This window comes from Arachis stenosperma, chromosome 1, assembly GCF_014773155.1.
Source record: "Arachis stenosperma cultivar V10309 chromosome 1, arast.V10309.gnm1.PFL2, whole genome shotgun sequence".
In the NCBI taxonomy this organism is placed as follows: Eukaryota; Viridiplantae; Streptophyta; class Magnoliopsida; order Fabales; family Fabaceae; genus Arachis; species Arachis stenosperma.
Genome location: NC_080377.1, coordinates 124,990,668 through 125,006,464, shown reverse-complemented (window position 1 = coordinate 125,006,464; position 15,797 = coordinate 124,990,668). Strand labels below are relative to the sequence as shown.

Below are 15,797 nucleotides of genomic sequence, written 5' to 3'. Positions count from 1 at the left end.
AACTAGTTTTTTTTGTGATGGAGAAGTATGTGAAGTTTCAAGAAGTTAAATTTCAAGAATTCTTGCAAGTCAAGCAGATCCAAATGCATGACCTGTAAAGCATGGAATAATGTGAGGTTCTAAGTGGATGGAATAATGTAAAGTAGTTTATGGGAAGAGAAAGAGGGTAATGCAGTGCTTTGTGGAAGATTTTGTATAGAGGGTGGTAGCCTTGGAACAGGAACATGCTTTCTGCAGGAGAATGCAGCAGAGCCGGCGAGGGGTGAGGTGCTGTGTACTTTAAGGATGATATCATGGTGGTTTCTGATGGTGTAAAACAAAGAAGATGATGAGTTTGTAGATGTTCATATAATCAACAAAGGGTATTTGTAATTGTATATTTGATGAAACCAATGTGATGTGGATTCTTGTGTCTTACGCATTGATTAATGCGAGGAAGCCACATGAGCAACAGTTGACAAGTTTGTTACTAAAGATACTTTGGAAGATGACAAGATCGAAGAGGAAGAGATTTGAATGGAATATGGAGACGGATCTTCCTAGGAAACGGATTTAGAATAATCAAGTTTGATTTTATTCTAAATTAATCAAAACTCGTGGTGTCTTTTTAAGTGTAAGTTGGGCCAACAAATTAAAGTAGTCTTAAATCGTTAAGCACTGTTGTTAATCACGATTTTAATTCTCCTGATAATTGGCTGATGCTGCGAACTCAGGTTCAGCTGCCACTTGGAGTACAAAGGAAGATGGACGAACAATTGAAAGGAATCTCTTCTCTCTCTCTCTCCATACACATATATATACAACGCAAAATGTTGCATTGAAGCAGAAGATAAGGTGCAATGAAAATGAAGTCCATCTTATATCCGACCCTGTTGTCATTGCTGCATTGGCACGTGGCGGTGGTATCAGCTGCAAGGCTGAACATGGCTAGCGATGAATCGGCCTTGGTAGCCATGAGGGAGCATTTTAACTCCTTCGATCCCAACAATGTGCTCGCAAGCAACTGGTCTAGCAGTACCTCTGTTTGCAACTGGATTGGCGTCACATGCGGCTCTTCCCACCGCAGAGTAACTGCCTTGAATCTCTCATACATGGCTCTTGATGCCACCATCCCTCCGCATCTTGGAAACCTGTCATTCCTTTCTCGCCTGCATCTACCCAACAATAGCTTCCATGGTACTCTACCTGCTGATCTAGCTGGGTTACGTAGACTGAGGATCATCAACCTCAGATTCAACAAATTCACAGGAAGCATCCCGTCCTGGTTTGAAACTCTACCCAAACTAGAATACCTGTTACTGAGAGGGAACAGTTTCTCTGGCACAGTCCCACACTTTCTGTTCAACATGACTTCCCTGCAATATCTTGTACTTTCTGATAACCAGTTTTGGGGTCCCTTACCTTCCAACATTTTCTTGTCTCCTTCTTTGCAATATGTGTTTCTTACTCACAACCAAATTTCAGGAGCTATCCCTTCAGCTATCATCAACAGTTCGTTACTGCAGGTTATTGAACTCAACTACAACAACCTATCCGGACAACTGCCGGAGCGCATCTTCCACCATCTTCCAAACTTGAAAGGGCTTTACGTGACTAGTAATTCCTTATCCGGCGAACTTCCACGCAGTTTGTTCGACTGCAAGCAACTGCAATTTTTATCCTTATCCTACAACACCTTCGGTGGAAACATACCATCTGCCATCGGGAATTTGACAAGCCTCAAAGAGATCTATCTTGGCTATAACAATTTCAGAGGTATCGTATGTTATGCCAATATGACTCTGCGAATTGAGTTTGATTAACGTTATCATAGTTTATACAATTTAACGTATCACATTGTTCGAATGTTGTGGCAGGTGCAATACCATATGAGTTTGGTAATCTACGTAGTTTAGAGATTCTGAGTCTTCCTTTCGCCAATGTGAGTGGCTACATTCCGCCATCAATCTATAATATTTCTACCCTACGGGTAATTAGTATTACTGGAAATCATTTATCAGGCAGCCTGCCAGCAAGCCTAGGCTCCATGCTTCCAAAACTTGTTGGGCTGTACATGGGGATTAATTATCTCAGTGGAAGAATCCCAAGCTCCTTGTGCAATGCCACTATGCTTAATACCATAGATTTGGCTTACAATTCATTTTCTGGATACATTCCAGACATTTTTGGCAGCTTAAGAAGTCTCCAGCTGCTCAATCTTGGTAAAAATAATTTGACAAGTGATTCATCCGATTCAGAGCTAAGCATTATAAATTCTTTGACAAATTGTAGATTTCTCAAAGAGTTGACATTTTCTCGAAATCCATTGGATTCCATTCTTCCAATATCGGTAGGAAATCTTTCTACTTCTCTGGTTGACTTGAATCTTCGGGGTTGTTCAATGAGAGGCACCATTCCAGCAAGTATTGGCAACTTGAGCAGCTTGATAAAACTTGACCTTGGTACTAATAATTTTGTTGGAACCTTTCCTACTAGCATAGGGAAATTAATAAAGCTACAAGGCTTCTATTTACATGACAACCAATTGGAAGGATTTGTTCCGAATCAATTGTGTCAACTAAGGAGCTTGGATTTGTTTACCGTTAAAAGCAACAAGTTCTCTGGCCCTATACCTTCTTGCTTAAGCAATCTTACCTCATTAAGACGGCTTTGGCTTTCTTCAAATAAATTCAACTCAATACCTTCCACCTTGTGGGAGCTGTCCGATTTATTGCTTTTAGACTTATCTTCCAATAATTTAAGTGGATATCTCCCACTAGATAGCGGAAATCTAAAAGCCATAAGTTGGATTTATTTATCAGGAAATCAATTTTCAGGTAGCATCCCAAGAAGCCTCAGCAATCTTATGAATTTGGCTTTTCTTACCTTAGCAAGAAACAAATTTGAAGGGCCCATCCCAGAATCATTTGGTCGTATGGTAAGTTTGGAACAACTTGATTTATCAGAAAATAACTTGTCTGGTGTCATTCCTAAAACATTGGAGGCACTTGTGTATCTGAAATATTTCAATGTTTCTCACAATAAGTTAAAAGGAAAAATCCCGGATGGGGGACCTTTTGCAAACTTCTCAGCTCAGTCGTTCATGGGGAATAAAGAATTATGTGGTGCTCCACGTTTCCATTTTTCGGAATGTAAAATTGAAAAATCCCGAAAATGGAATGCACATATTGTGTTGACATATGTTTTACCTGCAGCAATAGTTGTCACCCTTCTTGTGGCATTCCTTTGCATCCTAAAATTCCGGAAGCACAAGGTGGTCAACAATTCAGAGGTGAATCAATCAGGAGAAAGATGGAGAAGAATATCATACTATGAAATTCAGCAAGCAACAGATAGGTTCAATGATGGCAACTTGCTTGGTGTAGGGAGTTTTGGAAGAGTGTATAAAGGAGTACTCTCAGATGGGACGAATGTTGCAGTAAAAGTGTTTAATCTAGGGCTAGAAGGAGCATTTAGGAGTTTTGATGCTGAATGTGAGATATTGCGCAGTGTCCGCCATCGAAACTTAACCAAAATCATTAGCAGCTGCAGCAACATGGACTTCAAGGCATTGATCCTAAGCTACATGCCTAATGGGAGTTTAGAGAGGTGGCTACACTCGGAACACCATAGCTTGAGTATGATCCAGAGGCTAAACATAATGATAGATGTTGCAGAAGCAATGGATTATCTGCACAATGGTGGTTCTGTACCAATTATACATTGTGATTTGAAACCGAGCAACATATTACTAGATGAAGACATGGTTGCCCACGTGACTGATTTTGGCATTGCAAAATTGCTGAGTGGGGATGACTCCATCACTCAAACCATGAATCTAGCCACAATAGGCTATATGGCCCCTGGTGAGTTTCTTATTCAATCTTATGCTTTATGTAATAAACCTTGATAGCAATCAACTAGGAATCAAATTTGTTTTGCTTCCACTTTGTTGTTTTTCTTCTTATTTTGTAGAATATGGACTTGAGGGAACAGTGTCTAGACAAGGTGATGTGTATAGCTATGGAATTTTACTTATGGAGACCTTCACACAGAAAAAACCCACTGCTGAAATGTTTGTGGGAGAGTTTAGCATCAAAGAGTGGGTGAAAATGTCATGCCCTGATTCACTACTTGATATCATTGATGCAAAATTATTAGTGGAAGAAGGAGAGCCAAATACCAAACAGGATTGCTTGTTGTCTATAGTGACTCTAGCTCTGGATTGCTCAGCTGAGTCACCTGGGCTAAGGAAAAATATGAAAAGTGTTGTGGTTGCGCTCAAGAAGATTAAAAGATTACTCTTGAACTAAAAACACATTGCTTGAACTGTGTATTTGTTGCTGTGTTCTGTTTTTTCTTTAATAGTTTAGTTTTTAATTTGTTTGTTGTAATGTTTGTGCTGTCCAAACTTATTGAGGTAAAATGAGAATAATGTCTGCTAAGAAAATGATGACCAAAATTGAACAGTTTATGGAGGAGAAGCAAGGCTTTGTTCTACATGCACCAAATTTGCTTTTGCCTTTGGTTAAGCAACTTTTCCCACTGAAAATTTAAGTTTGAAGTTGGAAACTAAATAGTTGTATACGACACTATAGAATAAAGGAATGATTCCTAAGCAATATTTATCACCCGAAAGGCCAGAGTTAGTTTCCGGCTAAAACATATCAGAATATTCCTTAACTGATGAGACCAAAACGAATTCCAGGGACTAACTTGTCATTTATCATGTGTGTTTCCTTGAGCACTATGTTAAATAACCAGTAAAATACAAAAGAAATTGGTGGATGCAATTGAATTTAGATAACGTGGCCCAATCCCTTCAATATGGAAGCCTTCTGATGTGCATGCAACCAAAAATCTTCACTCTCTACACAGCAGACACACACAGAGGACAAGATATTCATCTATAATCTGAACTTAAATAGCCACTTCATCCCTCGCTCCGGTGGCCGGAAAATGGCAGTGCCTGCGAGTGGACAGATGTCAGTCTCATCCGTGATGCAGTTACGTGGACCAACAAGTCTCAGCCTCAGTGGTAAGAAGAGGAGTCATCTTGTGAAGTTTAGTAATGGAGAAGTAATGGGACGTAAGCTCAGGCTAAGACAACAGCATGGTGGCAATGGCTGCACTAACAATGTTAGGAGGAACCATATATGCATGTCTCTCACTGCTGACGTGGGTAGTCAATCCAAGGTTTATTACCTCACTCCTTAGTCCTTTATTTTGATTCTTAACCATGGTCCATGGGATACTTTTGTTGGAAGAAAAATTTCTTGTAAATGCATAATTTGTAAAGAATGAATTAATTTATGTAAAGCACATGATGATGGGGCGCTGCAGTTGAGAGACTTGGATGCTGAGAGAAGGGATGCTAGGACGGTTGTGGCGGTTATACTTGGTGGAGGAGCCGGAACCCGTCTCTTTCCTCTTACAAAGCGCCGAGCCAAACCTGCTGTCAGTTTCTTTTCTGTTCTCATTGTATTCTATTTTTCGATTGTGGAATGTTTATGGATTTGCCCATCATGTTGTGTAGGTTCCTATTGGAGGTGCTTATAGGCTCATTGATGTGCCAATGAGCAACTGCATCAACAGTGGCATCAACAAGGTCTACATTCTCACTCAGTTCAACTCAGCTTCACTCAACAGGCATATCGCACGTGCTTACAACTCTGGCACTGGTGTCACCTTTGGAGATGGCTATATTGAGGTATACTTGCCATGGATTCTGTGTTGAAGAACTATACTTGTGATTACTCAAGACTAAGAATGCTTGTATTTATTATTTCAGGTTCTCGCTGCCACTCAAACTCCAGGGGAGGCAGGTAAAAGATGGTTTCAAGGTACTGCTGATGCCGTGAGGCAGTTCCACTGGCTCTTTGAGGTATAATAATTCTGTAGAAATTAGAGTAGTTACATAATCTACACTTGAACTCTTTAATCCAAGTTATGTTGTTTAACTATGATGCTGTAGGATCCTAGAAGCAAGGATATTGAGGATGTCCTGATTCTTTCTGGGGATCATCTCTACCGAATGGACTATATGGACTTTGTTCAAGTAAGGCACCGTTTCGTCCAATCAATAGTTCTTCCTTTCCTCCTTCAATACTGTTGATGCATTCGAACTTGACATGTTCTGACTCATCTTCATATCCAGAATCATCGAGAGAGTGGTGCAGATATTACTCTTTCTTGTCTCCCCATGGATGACAGGTAGGTTGGGTTAATGGTTTTCGAATCTGTTTCTAGTATACATAATCACATGATGTATATCTTGAAATCACTTTGTCATCTTTCTCTGAATGAGAAACTAGCTCTTTTATCAGTTCAAATGAATAAATGATTCAACAATGTTTGTCACATATTATTGTTTAAACTCTCTTCATATGGGACAGTCGTGCCTCTGATTTTGGTCTAATGAAGATAGATGATAAAGGAAGGATTCTCTCATTCAGTGAAAAGCCCAAAGGAGAAGACCTAAAAGCAATGGTAATATAACTCATGTTTGTGCTGCTTCTTACATATTAGGAGTTTCAAGAATAAGGTTTACAGCTAATACTGCTTCATAATATAGCAAGTAGATACAACTGTTCTTGGGCTTTCAAAGGAAGAGGCTGTAAAGAAACCATACATTGCTTCTATGGGTGTGTATGTATTCAAGAAGGAGATACTTCTGAATCTATTAAGGTACTGAACTATAGCAACATGTGAGGCTTTTCAGAGAGCATTCAAATAAAATAATATTAACTGAAAATGAACTGACTCATCCTATTGCAAATCTTGTTTCGCTAAGTGCTACAAATTTATTTAATATAGATGGCGGTTTCCAACTGCAAATGACTTTGGATCAGAGGTCATCCCTGCCTCAGCTAGAGAATTTTACATGAAGGTAAAGGAATAATTCACATATGATATTACATGTAGTGTGATATTTATCTTTCATTTTTAGTGCACTAGATTTCAATCCACCCATGCAATCCACATATATACAACCATGATATATTAATGAGAAAAATGGAATCCTGCCTTTGGATCTAGCAGAAAGCTTATGTTCACCCCATGAACATTCATAACAAATACTTGCCTGCAGGCTTATCTTTTCAATGATTACTGGGAGGACATAGGAACGATCCGATCATTCTTTGAGGCAAATCTAGCCCTCACTGAGCATGTGAGTCTCAAATTTTACTGTATTGCCACTCTTATTGAGCTTCAATATCATGAATATATCCAGATTTCTAACTAGTGGAAGGCTGTCCTACAGTACAGGTAAACCTAAGACATCAATTAAACTTCAAGCTTTAAAAACTTCTACAAACATGTATCAATACCTTTATAATTTTATTTTCAAAGAATTTTGCTTGTTCCATGATTGAGGTGTTTAACCTTACTGACTTAGAAAATATTGTGCAATTTTCAGCCACCCAGGTTTAGCTTTTATGATGCGGCAAAGCCAATGTATACATCAAGAAGAAACCTGCCTCCATCAAAGATTGACAACAGCAAGGTCAGTCAGTATCTAGTCTTAAAACTTGCACATGAACATATATTGTAAGAAATCAACAATAAGAAGCACAAAAACCATAGCACATGCTGATGGGTATGGATTTAATTAATTTATAGAAAATCAAGACAATTCATAAATCATGTATTATTGCATACCTCTGTTATCATCTAAGGATGGAAATCACTATTATTTTCTGCCATCAAATCTCAAATTTCACATTTTAGTTGTCCTTATGCAGATTGTTGATTCAATTATATCACATGGGAGCTTTGTGGATAGTTCGTTCATAGAGCATAGTGTGGTTGGAATCAGATCCAGAATAAACTCAAATGTTCACTTAAAGGTTCCGTGTAACAATTCTAGTTACAGAAGATACCAATGCAATGCATTTTTTCACTAGCACTACTATAAACACCTGATTTATCAGCAGCAATTCTCAAATTCATAGGTTAAACATTTCAGAAATTTTTGTTAACTAGAAATATACATAATACATACTCTTCGTCGATGCAGGATACTGTGATGCTTGGTGCTGATTTCTACGAAACAAAATCAGAAGTGACAGCACTATTAGCCGAGGGAAGAGTTCCTATAGGGATAGGAGAAAATACAAAAATCAAGTACACACTGCAACTCTCACTTTCTTAATATTTGTCCATTGGTTCCTCTTTTCATATGTTCTCACTTCTTTCTTGTCACATATGCAGAGACTGTATTATTGACAAAAATGCTAGAATTGGAAAGAATGTTGTAATCGCAAATAAGGATGTAAGCTTTGTGAAACTAAGCTATGACAGAATTTTTCTTCTTCTTTATATATATAGCACAAATCAGAGAATGATTGTTGTATGATGAAATTTGGTTTTGAATGAACTGCAGGGCGTACAAGAGGCTGATAGATCTTCAGAAGGGTTTTACATCCGTTCTGGTGTTACCATTGTATTGAAAAACTCAGTAATTGAAGATGGACTGGTCATATAATAAATAAATAGATAAATAAATCATTGCGGTAAATTCACCCATCATTCACCTGATCCATTTTCTCATGGATTATCATAACATGTAACGACGGGAATGTTTTGGTTTTATAATGATAGGGGAAAAAACTAATAAAAAAGTATCAATTACCAATATTTTGGTTTTTATACCATACTTCTTATATTCCAGTTCTGCATGGTTTAATTACAGCTCATGTAATTATGTGTTCTAGTTATCTATCTATCTATCTATCTATTTATCTATTTATCTATTTATAATATATAAAAGCTAATACTAACTTTCTCCACAATGAGTTTAAATTTTTTTTTCTTTACTAATGATGCTACATCAGCAATTCTAATGACTTAGCAAAAGATGAAAATCAACCAATCATCATTTAGTAAAATGTTTTTAAAAAATTAAAACAAAAAACTCTTATATATTATTCAATTAAAACATCAAGTACTAATTAAATGCAATAAACATACATTAAAAGTGTCATAATAATAATAATTATAAAAAATTTCAGTTACAAATATTTAAATTCTAGAATTTATACATATTAAGACTCTTACTACTCTTAATTTCTTAATCTTTCGTACCAATTGTTAAAAAAAATTTAAATTTAATATAACATTTTTATATGTTTTTCATTCTCATTCATTCATTTTTTTTATTATTTACAAACAAAAAAACGCATGAAAAGACAGGGTAGCAATCTATACAAATCTAAAATGAAAAAAAATAAAGATGTAGTTTTATACAATTCTAATACAAAAATATATTTTGTAAAATATTTTTAATATAATATTTATTAAAATATATTATATAAAATAAATAATCTAGCTCTTCGCGCAATACGCGGGTCTCACTCTAGTTTTAAGTAAGAATAAATTACCATTTGTATCCATTAAAGATACAAACGCTGACAAATGTATCCATATAAGAATAAAATGACAATTGTACCTACAGAAGATAGCTTCCGTGTGCCAAGAATACCCTAACGGACTAATTGTGTAACCAACATCCGGATACTCTTGGCACATGAAAGCCATTTTCCGTGGTTATAATTGTCGTTTTATTCTTATATAGGTACATTTGTCAACGTCTGTATCTTTTATGGGTACAAATGGTAATTTATTCTTTTAAGTAATTTTAAGATTTTCTCAATGAGTTATAATTCAAATGGCATAATTTTTCCATTTTCACCTAGAGATCTCAAGTTCGAGTCTTACTTCTAATTTTGGGGGAAGAAAAAAAGTAACTTTAAGATTTCACATACATAGCAATACCCCCTCATGGCTACAATTTTAAAAACTCATCAATTGGTTGACCTGAAAAACGAAACAGAAATTAGGAAATTCCAGGTATTTACTGTTGGTTGTAATTATCTTAAAATATATATCAACATTTTTAGAATTTGATTTGGGTTTAGAAAACATGTGACTTTATATTATCCCAATTATCATAAATTGTCACTCAACAAAAGTAATTATGTTAATAACCTATTCTTTAAATGGTCATAATAAATAAATCTGACTAAACGACAATCTAGAACATTTTATATTAGTACATAAGAATTAATCTCATATTTTTTATTCATTGACCTAATATATTATGTTCCTAAACGAAGACTATCAACATAGACGATTTTTTTAACGATGAATGTATGAAGTTAAAGACACTTTCAGTTTCAGGCACAGTAAGATCTATCACTATCATATTTATAGACGTGAAAGTTTAGGCAAGGTTTATGGAATAAGCTCCTCAGAGTTAAACATCAACTCATTTTCATATTTCTGCAGAACAAACCTCTCCTCGGGAACTATAATGGTGGTAACAGTACATTTCATGTCAGAAAAAGGTTTCCTACAAGTCCTGCCTGCTCGATGAAGATAATCAATGGCAGTCCTTGGCAAGTCAAAGTTGTAGATATGAGACATTTCAGGAAGGTCAACTCCTCTAGCAGCTATATCTGTTGCTACAAGCAGATATCCACCTCCTTTTCGAACCTCCTGAATCGAAGACATAGTACACAGCACACACTTGTCACCATCCTTTGTTGAAATCAATACATATTCTTATGCTACTGAATGGAACTTACCAACAATGAAACTGCGCGTGAGTTGAAATTCATGTCATCCTCAAGAAGGACAATATCTAAAGGCCCTTCATATGATGTCTTCAAAAAGTCAATGACAAGGTCTGTTGATGGAGCATTTCCAGCCTTTTTGGACTTCTCAGACTGCATAGTGCATAACTTACAGATTACATAATCCAACTGAGAAAGAGTGAGGAGGAGGAGTAGATATTAAGAAAGTTATTCTTGACATACCTGTTCACCAACAAATATAATGCCAGACTCAGGTGCATCAGATTGAATCAAGGATAATAGGGTTTGTAGTTTCCTTTTGTTATTGCATATCTGGTGATTGAAACAGCATTAGAAATTCCATAATACCTAAAATAGGTTTCTAATGAATGAATGACTTGCAAAGTTAAGTTATTATAATATAAAACAGTATACATCTTTCCAAGCCCAAAGGAAACCGGAAAATATACTGGCAACTAATGAAAAATGGATAACACAGACTTCTTACTATAAATCTATGACACAGGCGAGATGGCATGGGCTCCACTGGACTGACATGGATATGGATCACATCACTCTGGAAAACAAATAATGAAAAGCATAAAGTCAGAGTGAACTTTTAAGAAACCTCAAAGACAATCAAATAGTCATATCAACAGACCTTTGTCCATTTTTGCTGCACACAATCGTGAAGAAATCGTCTGTGCTGTGGTATAGATGCACTTGCAAAAACTGTCTGACGGTTATTGCACGATGAATATGAAGTCAAAAGCTTTCTAAGAGAACTAACTTGCTTTGAAGAACTGAAAATGAAGTCAACCTAAGCAGAAAAAAATATATGATATGACAAAGACTTAAAAATGATCAGGGGAAGGGTGAAAATTATATTTAAAAGAAAAAAGACAGGGCTTTATTTAATCTCAGGTCTTAATGCTTAAAGTTCTCAGGTTATAATTTCTGAAATTGCATCAATAGATGATAATGAGATGATCATGACATTTTCAAAGAATATCTAAGCATGGTGGTGCAATCATGTTTTACAAAACTTGCACACACACTGGGAAAAACAAATATGGAAATCTGCATAAATACTGACTAATTAAGTGGAGAAGAACAGCTTTTACCTCATCAACAATTAGCACCCGCACAGATTCAAGCAAGAAAATTTGTCTTTCAAGCATTTGGCATAAACTCCCAACTGTTGCAACCACTACTGTTGGAGGCTCTGCCTAGAATTTAAGAAAGATTAATCTTAAATGAGCATTAAAATGGTTTTCTCTATAAGACTCAATGCTTCCACTGATCAAAGAAAATGGCCAATTCTACAAGGTTAGACAACAACTGTGCAGTAGTTATTATCTAAACACACACATTTGCTAAGCAAGCCAATGAACTATAAGCAGTTGTATATGAGAATGCTAATGAAATGGCTTATATAATTTTTAGTAAATGTATTTTGCAGAATATAACACACTAAAGCATTAGTTTCACTGTGTACCATTAGTATCGATAGCAGCGAAAATGTAGAAAACAAGAAATTAAACAGAATTTACTCTAAAAGAGGATGAAAGGGTTTTACCTTTAACCAACTCTTGTGTCTTCTCAATGTTCCTCCATCCAAGAGAGCCATGATGGTACACGACTTCTGCTCCCCGTCGACTCCAGTTGGCTTTGCTGCCAACATCCTTGCAACTTTAGTGACCTTGCCATTAAAATGTTTTCACTCAGTAATTAGCCCTTTCCAAGGGAAATCGCCCTGTTATGTGGCGCCAAAAATATTTATCATGTTGCTATAGCATAAAAAGTTCAAAACTCGTCGGCATTCTTACTTGCATGCCAAGTTCACGGGTGGGGACGACAACAAGCGCTTGCGCAGAAGATTTCAAAGTGTTGATGATGGAATAAATCAAAAGCAGGTATGTAAGTGTCTTCCCAGAACCTGTCTAGATTATAAGTAAAATAAGGTTACAGATCCACATTAGTGTTACTTCTTTAACATTGAATGTTAGGCTAACACACGGAAAGATAAGTAAACAAGGAAAAATGTTTAGCCATATGAGAATCAGTCAAAAAGTTTTCTAACACGTTGAAACTAAACCAAGGAAAAAGGAGAGAAAATTTTGATATCAATAAGCATAAAAATTGAGAAGAGCAGAATAACCTAACCTGAGCATGAAGTATACAGTCACGGCCGGAGAAAAGATGAGGCAAAGCCTCCCTCTGAACATCTGTAGGCATCACATATCCAATCTCTTCCATCCTGAAACAGCAACAACAATGACTGAGTATGATTAAGCAGAGCATAAGAAAGAAGAAACTTGAAATTACCTTTGCAAAATATGGGTGGGGACATGAGGCTGGCATATATCTCGCAAAGTGGGAGAATGGTTAATAAGTGGTGGTTGTGGAAGAATGCATTGAGCTGCAGGGTAGGTTCGATTAAGGTTACGTAAGCGAGGCACATGATAAACCGTTACAGTTGGCTTTACAAGTGGCGCGACCCTGACCCCAAGCGAGAAACTGTGAGTCTCCATGGACATGGATGGAATGAGGATCTTCTATCTCGCTCGCTCTCTCTCTAGACACTAGCCGTGGCGGTTTGGGTTCTATTTTTTGGGCCAGGGTCTGGGCCTAGCCTGGCCTTTTTTATTCTAAGAAAAAAATGTATTGGACCTAATAAAAAAGATAAGTATGATTGGATGATGATCGGATCAAAATCAAACAAAGGCGTAGGCGTCTGACTCGGAAGGTGGATGCGTGTTGGTGGCTGCTTTTCCTCTTTTTCTGCTTTCTGCAATCGCTTTCTTTGACTTTTTTACAATCTCTGAGTCCCTGTCACTCACTATTCACTAATATAAGGCTGCTCAGTGCTCTTCTTTTTCTTGTTCAACGAAAATCGAAAGTCTCCTTCTCCGACACGCTACCTATAGTCCTATCCAATGCCCACTTCCGACGACTGCTCCGATGACGCCTGCAGCATTTGTCTTGAACCCTACACCGCCAACGACCCCGCCACTGTATCATTCTCTTCTTTTATTTATTTATTTTTTTTTTTAGTTTTGTGGACAATTTACAATCTTTATTCAACACGATTGTAGCCACATGGATTACTAATAGTATACTCTAGTTTTAAGAGATTTGGTATTGCTCAGAATTTCATATACATAATTGCACTTGAATGTTTGCATTCTTACTGTTGCTAGTGCAATTGTTAACATTTAACAATGAATGTTTATTGACATGTTTTCTTTCCGATCCCAGATTACCAGTTGCAAACATGATTATCATCTGCATTGTATTATTGAATGGTAAGCCTAATTGCTCTTTAAATATAAATCAAGCTTCCCCTTTCATGATTTACAAGACATGAAAAATGATCCAATTCTCTGTTTCTCACGTATTTTCCTTTCCTTTCTTTTTTTTTTCTTAGGTCACAGAGAAGCAAAGAGTGCCCAATATGTTGGCAGTTACTTAGCTTACAAGACCCCACCAGGTATTTGGTTATACCTTTGGTGCATTTTTCTTTTCAATTTTTTGTTAGTATGCTTTTTAACTTGTAGTTTTAACCAATAATCCATCACCGATTTTTTTTTCCCCCCAGCCAAGAGCTTCTAGCTGCAGTGGAGGCTGAAAAACGCTTAATATCCAGGAATGAACATTCATCTTCATACGCCAGCTCTCCTAGTCCCCTTGAACGACTCAATGATGATCATGTGAGTGATTGGAAGAGTATTATATCTGTTTTCTTTTGTTAATATTTACTTGTATGAGTTGTGTTGATACAAGATTACAAGTATCATATCATGAACTTGAGGTAAAAAGAGAAAAAATAATCATGGGTAAATTAATTTGCTGGTGTTTGCAGGATTATCCTTGTTCAGATGACTCTGATCTTGATGAGCAACTTATGCAACACCTAGATGCTACTGCAGCAAGCACAACTGGTCATATTCACAGACGAAAAAGGCAGAGATATTATGGTGCAGGTCCATCAGAGGTGCTTGTTTCAAATTCTTCTATTCCAGCTTCTAGGATTCAGCCACCATCTGAGGGTAGTGTATCATCATCTTCTGAGAGTGAAGTCTCTTTAAAGCCCAGGTATAAAGCAAGCAATGTAATTTGTTATTCATCAGGAAGCTCATGTTGCTCTTAGAGTCTAATCACCAAATTCATTTCTCCTGCTGTTTTAGCTGGCAACCACTTGAGAGTGATAGGAGAGTGAACACTTCTGAAATGTTCTCCTTCCCCAAGTCCATCAAGTTCAAATTTTCTGCTGCTTCGGCAAGGTAAAGTGAATATTTGTTGCAGTTTGTGCCAGCTACTACAAGAATCCCATTGTTGCTAATGTTATACATGAATGTTGTAACAGATATAAGGAATCAATTTCAAAAAGCACTCGAGGCCTTAAAGAGAAGTTGATTGCTCATAATGCCTCAGTGAAAGAGCTCAGTAAAGGTGTTCGGCGTGAGATGAATGTAGGCATTGCTGGTGTTGCAAAGATGATCGAACGTCTTGATCTTTCGTCGAAACGGTCAAGTACCATCAGGCCAGTCAATGGTGGTAGGGGCATCTCTATCATCCCCTTCAAAGGGAAGTCTGTCCAGCAGAATAATGCCATTGAGCAGCAGCAATCTGGAGTTTTCGTTTGTCATATTAGTTCAGACTCTCCATCTCTTGTTCCTCCACCAACTCCAAGTGTTCAGGGTACTACATATAATCCCTAGCTCCTACAGTATCACAGATTTTTTCTATGTTCAAACCATTTATTCTTAAAAGGATTGGTTCTTTACACACGTTTATTTTGGTCATTTAGACTGAACAAATGCTGTGAAGACTTAAGCTGGGATTAACAAATCTACCACGCTATGCTCTGTCACCAGTCCAGGAAGAGGCCTGCAGTGCAAGAGACGTCCTGGTAGCCAATGTACCTGTTGGTACGCGTCCTGCATATGCTCAATAATTTCTAGGAGTTACGGATTATTTATGATCCGTTTACAGTCAAGTGCTTTCTTCTATTCTGAATAAGTGCCTATCAAATAGATACTGTGAACTGCATTGATTCTTATTATCTTATCCCATCTATGTTGCTTTCTTAAGAGCCTTTCACATGCCGATACTTGCATTGATCTGAATGAAATAGTAGCGTTTCTCTGACATACGTTATTCAGATAACTAATTTGATACAGACTAAAGAGGTATCTCGTTCTGTTTTAGTGGATTGGTTTGATTGCTTGTTATTAC

General features: G+C 37.0%; 5 protein-coding genes across 8 annotated transcripts; 4 read left to right on the top strand and 1 right to left on the bottom strand.

The window, feature by feature from the left end:
• The first annotated feature begins 762 nt into the window (after window positions 1-762).
• On the top strand, window positions 763-1,665 carry LOC130941026 (receptor-like protein 31). Its single transcript, XM_057869377.1, has 2 exons — window positions 763-1,367; window positions 1,465-1,665. Exons 1-2 carry the CDS (start codon window positions 840-842, stop codon window positions 1,576-1,578), a joined length of 642 nt encoding a protein of 213 aa, XP_057725360.1. The 5' UTR covers window positions 763-839; the 3' UTR covers window positions 1,579-1,665.
• A 388-nt stretch (window positions 1,666-2,053) lies between these two features.
• Window positions 2,054-4,378, top strand: LOC130933963 (probable LRR receptor-like serine/threonine-protein kinase At3g47570). The gene is made up of 2 exons (XM_057863556.1): window positions 2,054-3,845; window positions 3,955-4,378. The coding sequence occupies exons 1-2, from the start codon at window positions 2,054-2,056 to the stop codon at window positions 4,290-4,292; spliced, it is 2,130 nt and encodes a 709-aa protein (XP_057719539.1). The 3' UTR covers window positions 4,293-4,378.
• Window positions 4,379-4,769: 391 nt separating this feature from the next.
• LOC130941015 (glucose-1-phosphate adenylyltransferase large subunit 3, chloroplastic/amyloplastic-like) lies at window positions 4,770-8,638 on the top strand. Of its 2 annotated transcripts, none has more exons than XM_057869368.1 (15): window positions 4,770-5,157; window positions 5,323-5,436; window positions 5,516-5,689; window positions 5,771-5,863; window positions 5,954-6,037; window positions 6,137-6,192; window positions 6,375-6,468; window positions 6,554-6,666; window positions 6,796-6,868; window positions 7,070-7,150; window positions 7,400-7,486; window positions 7,725-7,829; window positions 8,000-8,106; window positions 8,194-8,254; window positions 8,366-8,638. In XM_057869368.1, the coding sequence occupies exons 1-15, from the start codon at window positions 4,939-4,941 to the stop codon at window positions 8,465-8,467; spliced, it is 1,563 nt and encodes a 520-aa protein (XP_057725351.1). In that variant the 5' UTR covers window positions 4,770-4,938; the 3' UTR covers window positions 8,468-8,638. The 2 variants fall into 2 exon arrangements, with proteins under 2 accessions (XP_057725351.1, XP_057725344.1); XM_057869361.1 differs by having other exon boundaries at window positions 4,772-5,175.
• Window positions 8,639-9,689: 1,051 nt separating this feature from the next.
• Window positions 9,690-13,010, bottom strand: LOC130970740 (DEAD-box ATP-dependent RNA helicase 58, chloroplastic). 3 transcript variants are annotated; one of them, XM_057896929.1, is made up of 10 exons: window positions 12,885-13,010; window positions 12,723-12,816; window positions 12,386-12,495; window positions 12,136-12,258; window positions 11,681-11,785; window positions 11,218-11,376; window positions 11,065-11,133; window positions 10,800-10,889; window positions 10,569-10,709; window positions 9,999-10,479 (listed from the first exon to the last, which is right to left on the bottom strand). In XM_057896929.1, the coding sequence occupies exons 3-10, from the start codon at window positions 12,389-12,391 to the stop codon at window positions 10,216-10,218; spliced, it is 957 nt and encodes a 318-aa protein (XP_057752912.1). In that variant the 5' UTR covers window positions 12,392-12,495; window positions 12,723-12,816; window positions 12,885-13,010; the 3' UTR covers window positions 9,999-10,215. The 3 variants fall into 3 exon arrangements, with proteins under 3 accessions (XP_057752897.1, XP_057752912.1, XP_057752905.1); XM_057896914.1 differs by having other exon boundaries at window positions 9,690-10,479; window positions 12,386-12,499; window positions 12,723-12,940; XM_057896922.1 differs by lacking the exon at window positions 12,885-13,010 and having other exon boundaries at window positions 12,723-12,880.
• A 351-nt stretch (window positions 13,011-13,361) lies between these two features.
• On the top strand, window positions 13,362-15,712 carry LOC130970759 (E3 ubiquitin-protein ligase RHF1A-like). Its single transcript, XM_057896941.1, has 8 exons — window positions 13,362-13,573; window positions 13,818-13,864; window positions 13,987-14,049; window positions 14,158-14,269; window positions 14,422-14,654; window positions 14,747-14,842; window positions 14,926-15,260; window positions 15,370-15,712. The coding sequence occupies exons 1-8, from the start codon at window positions 13,496-13,498 to the stop codon at window positions 15,372-15,374; spliced, it is 969 nt and encodes a 322-aa protein (XP_057752924.1). The 5' UTR covers window positions 13,362-13,495; the 3' UTR covers window positions 15,375-15,712.
• The last annotated feature ends 85 nt before the right edge of the window (window positions 15,713-15,797 follow it).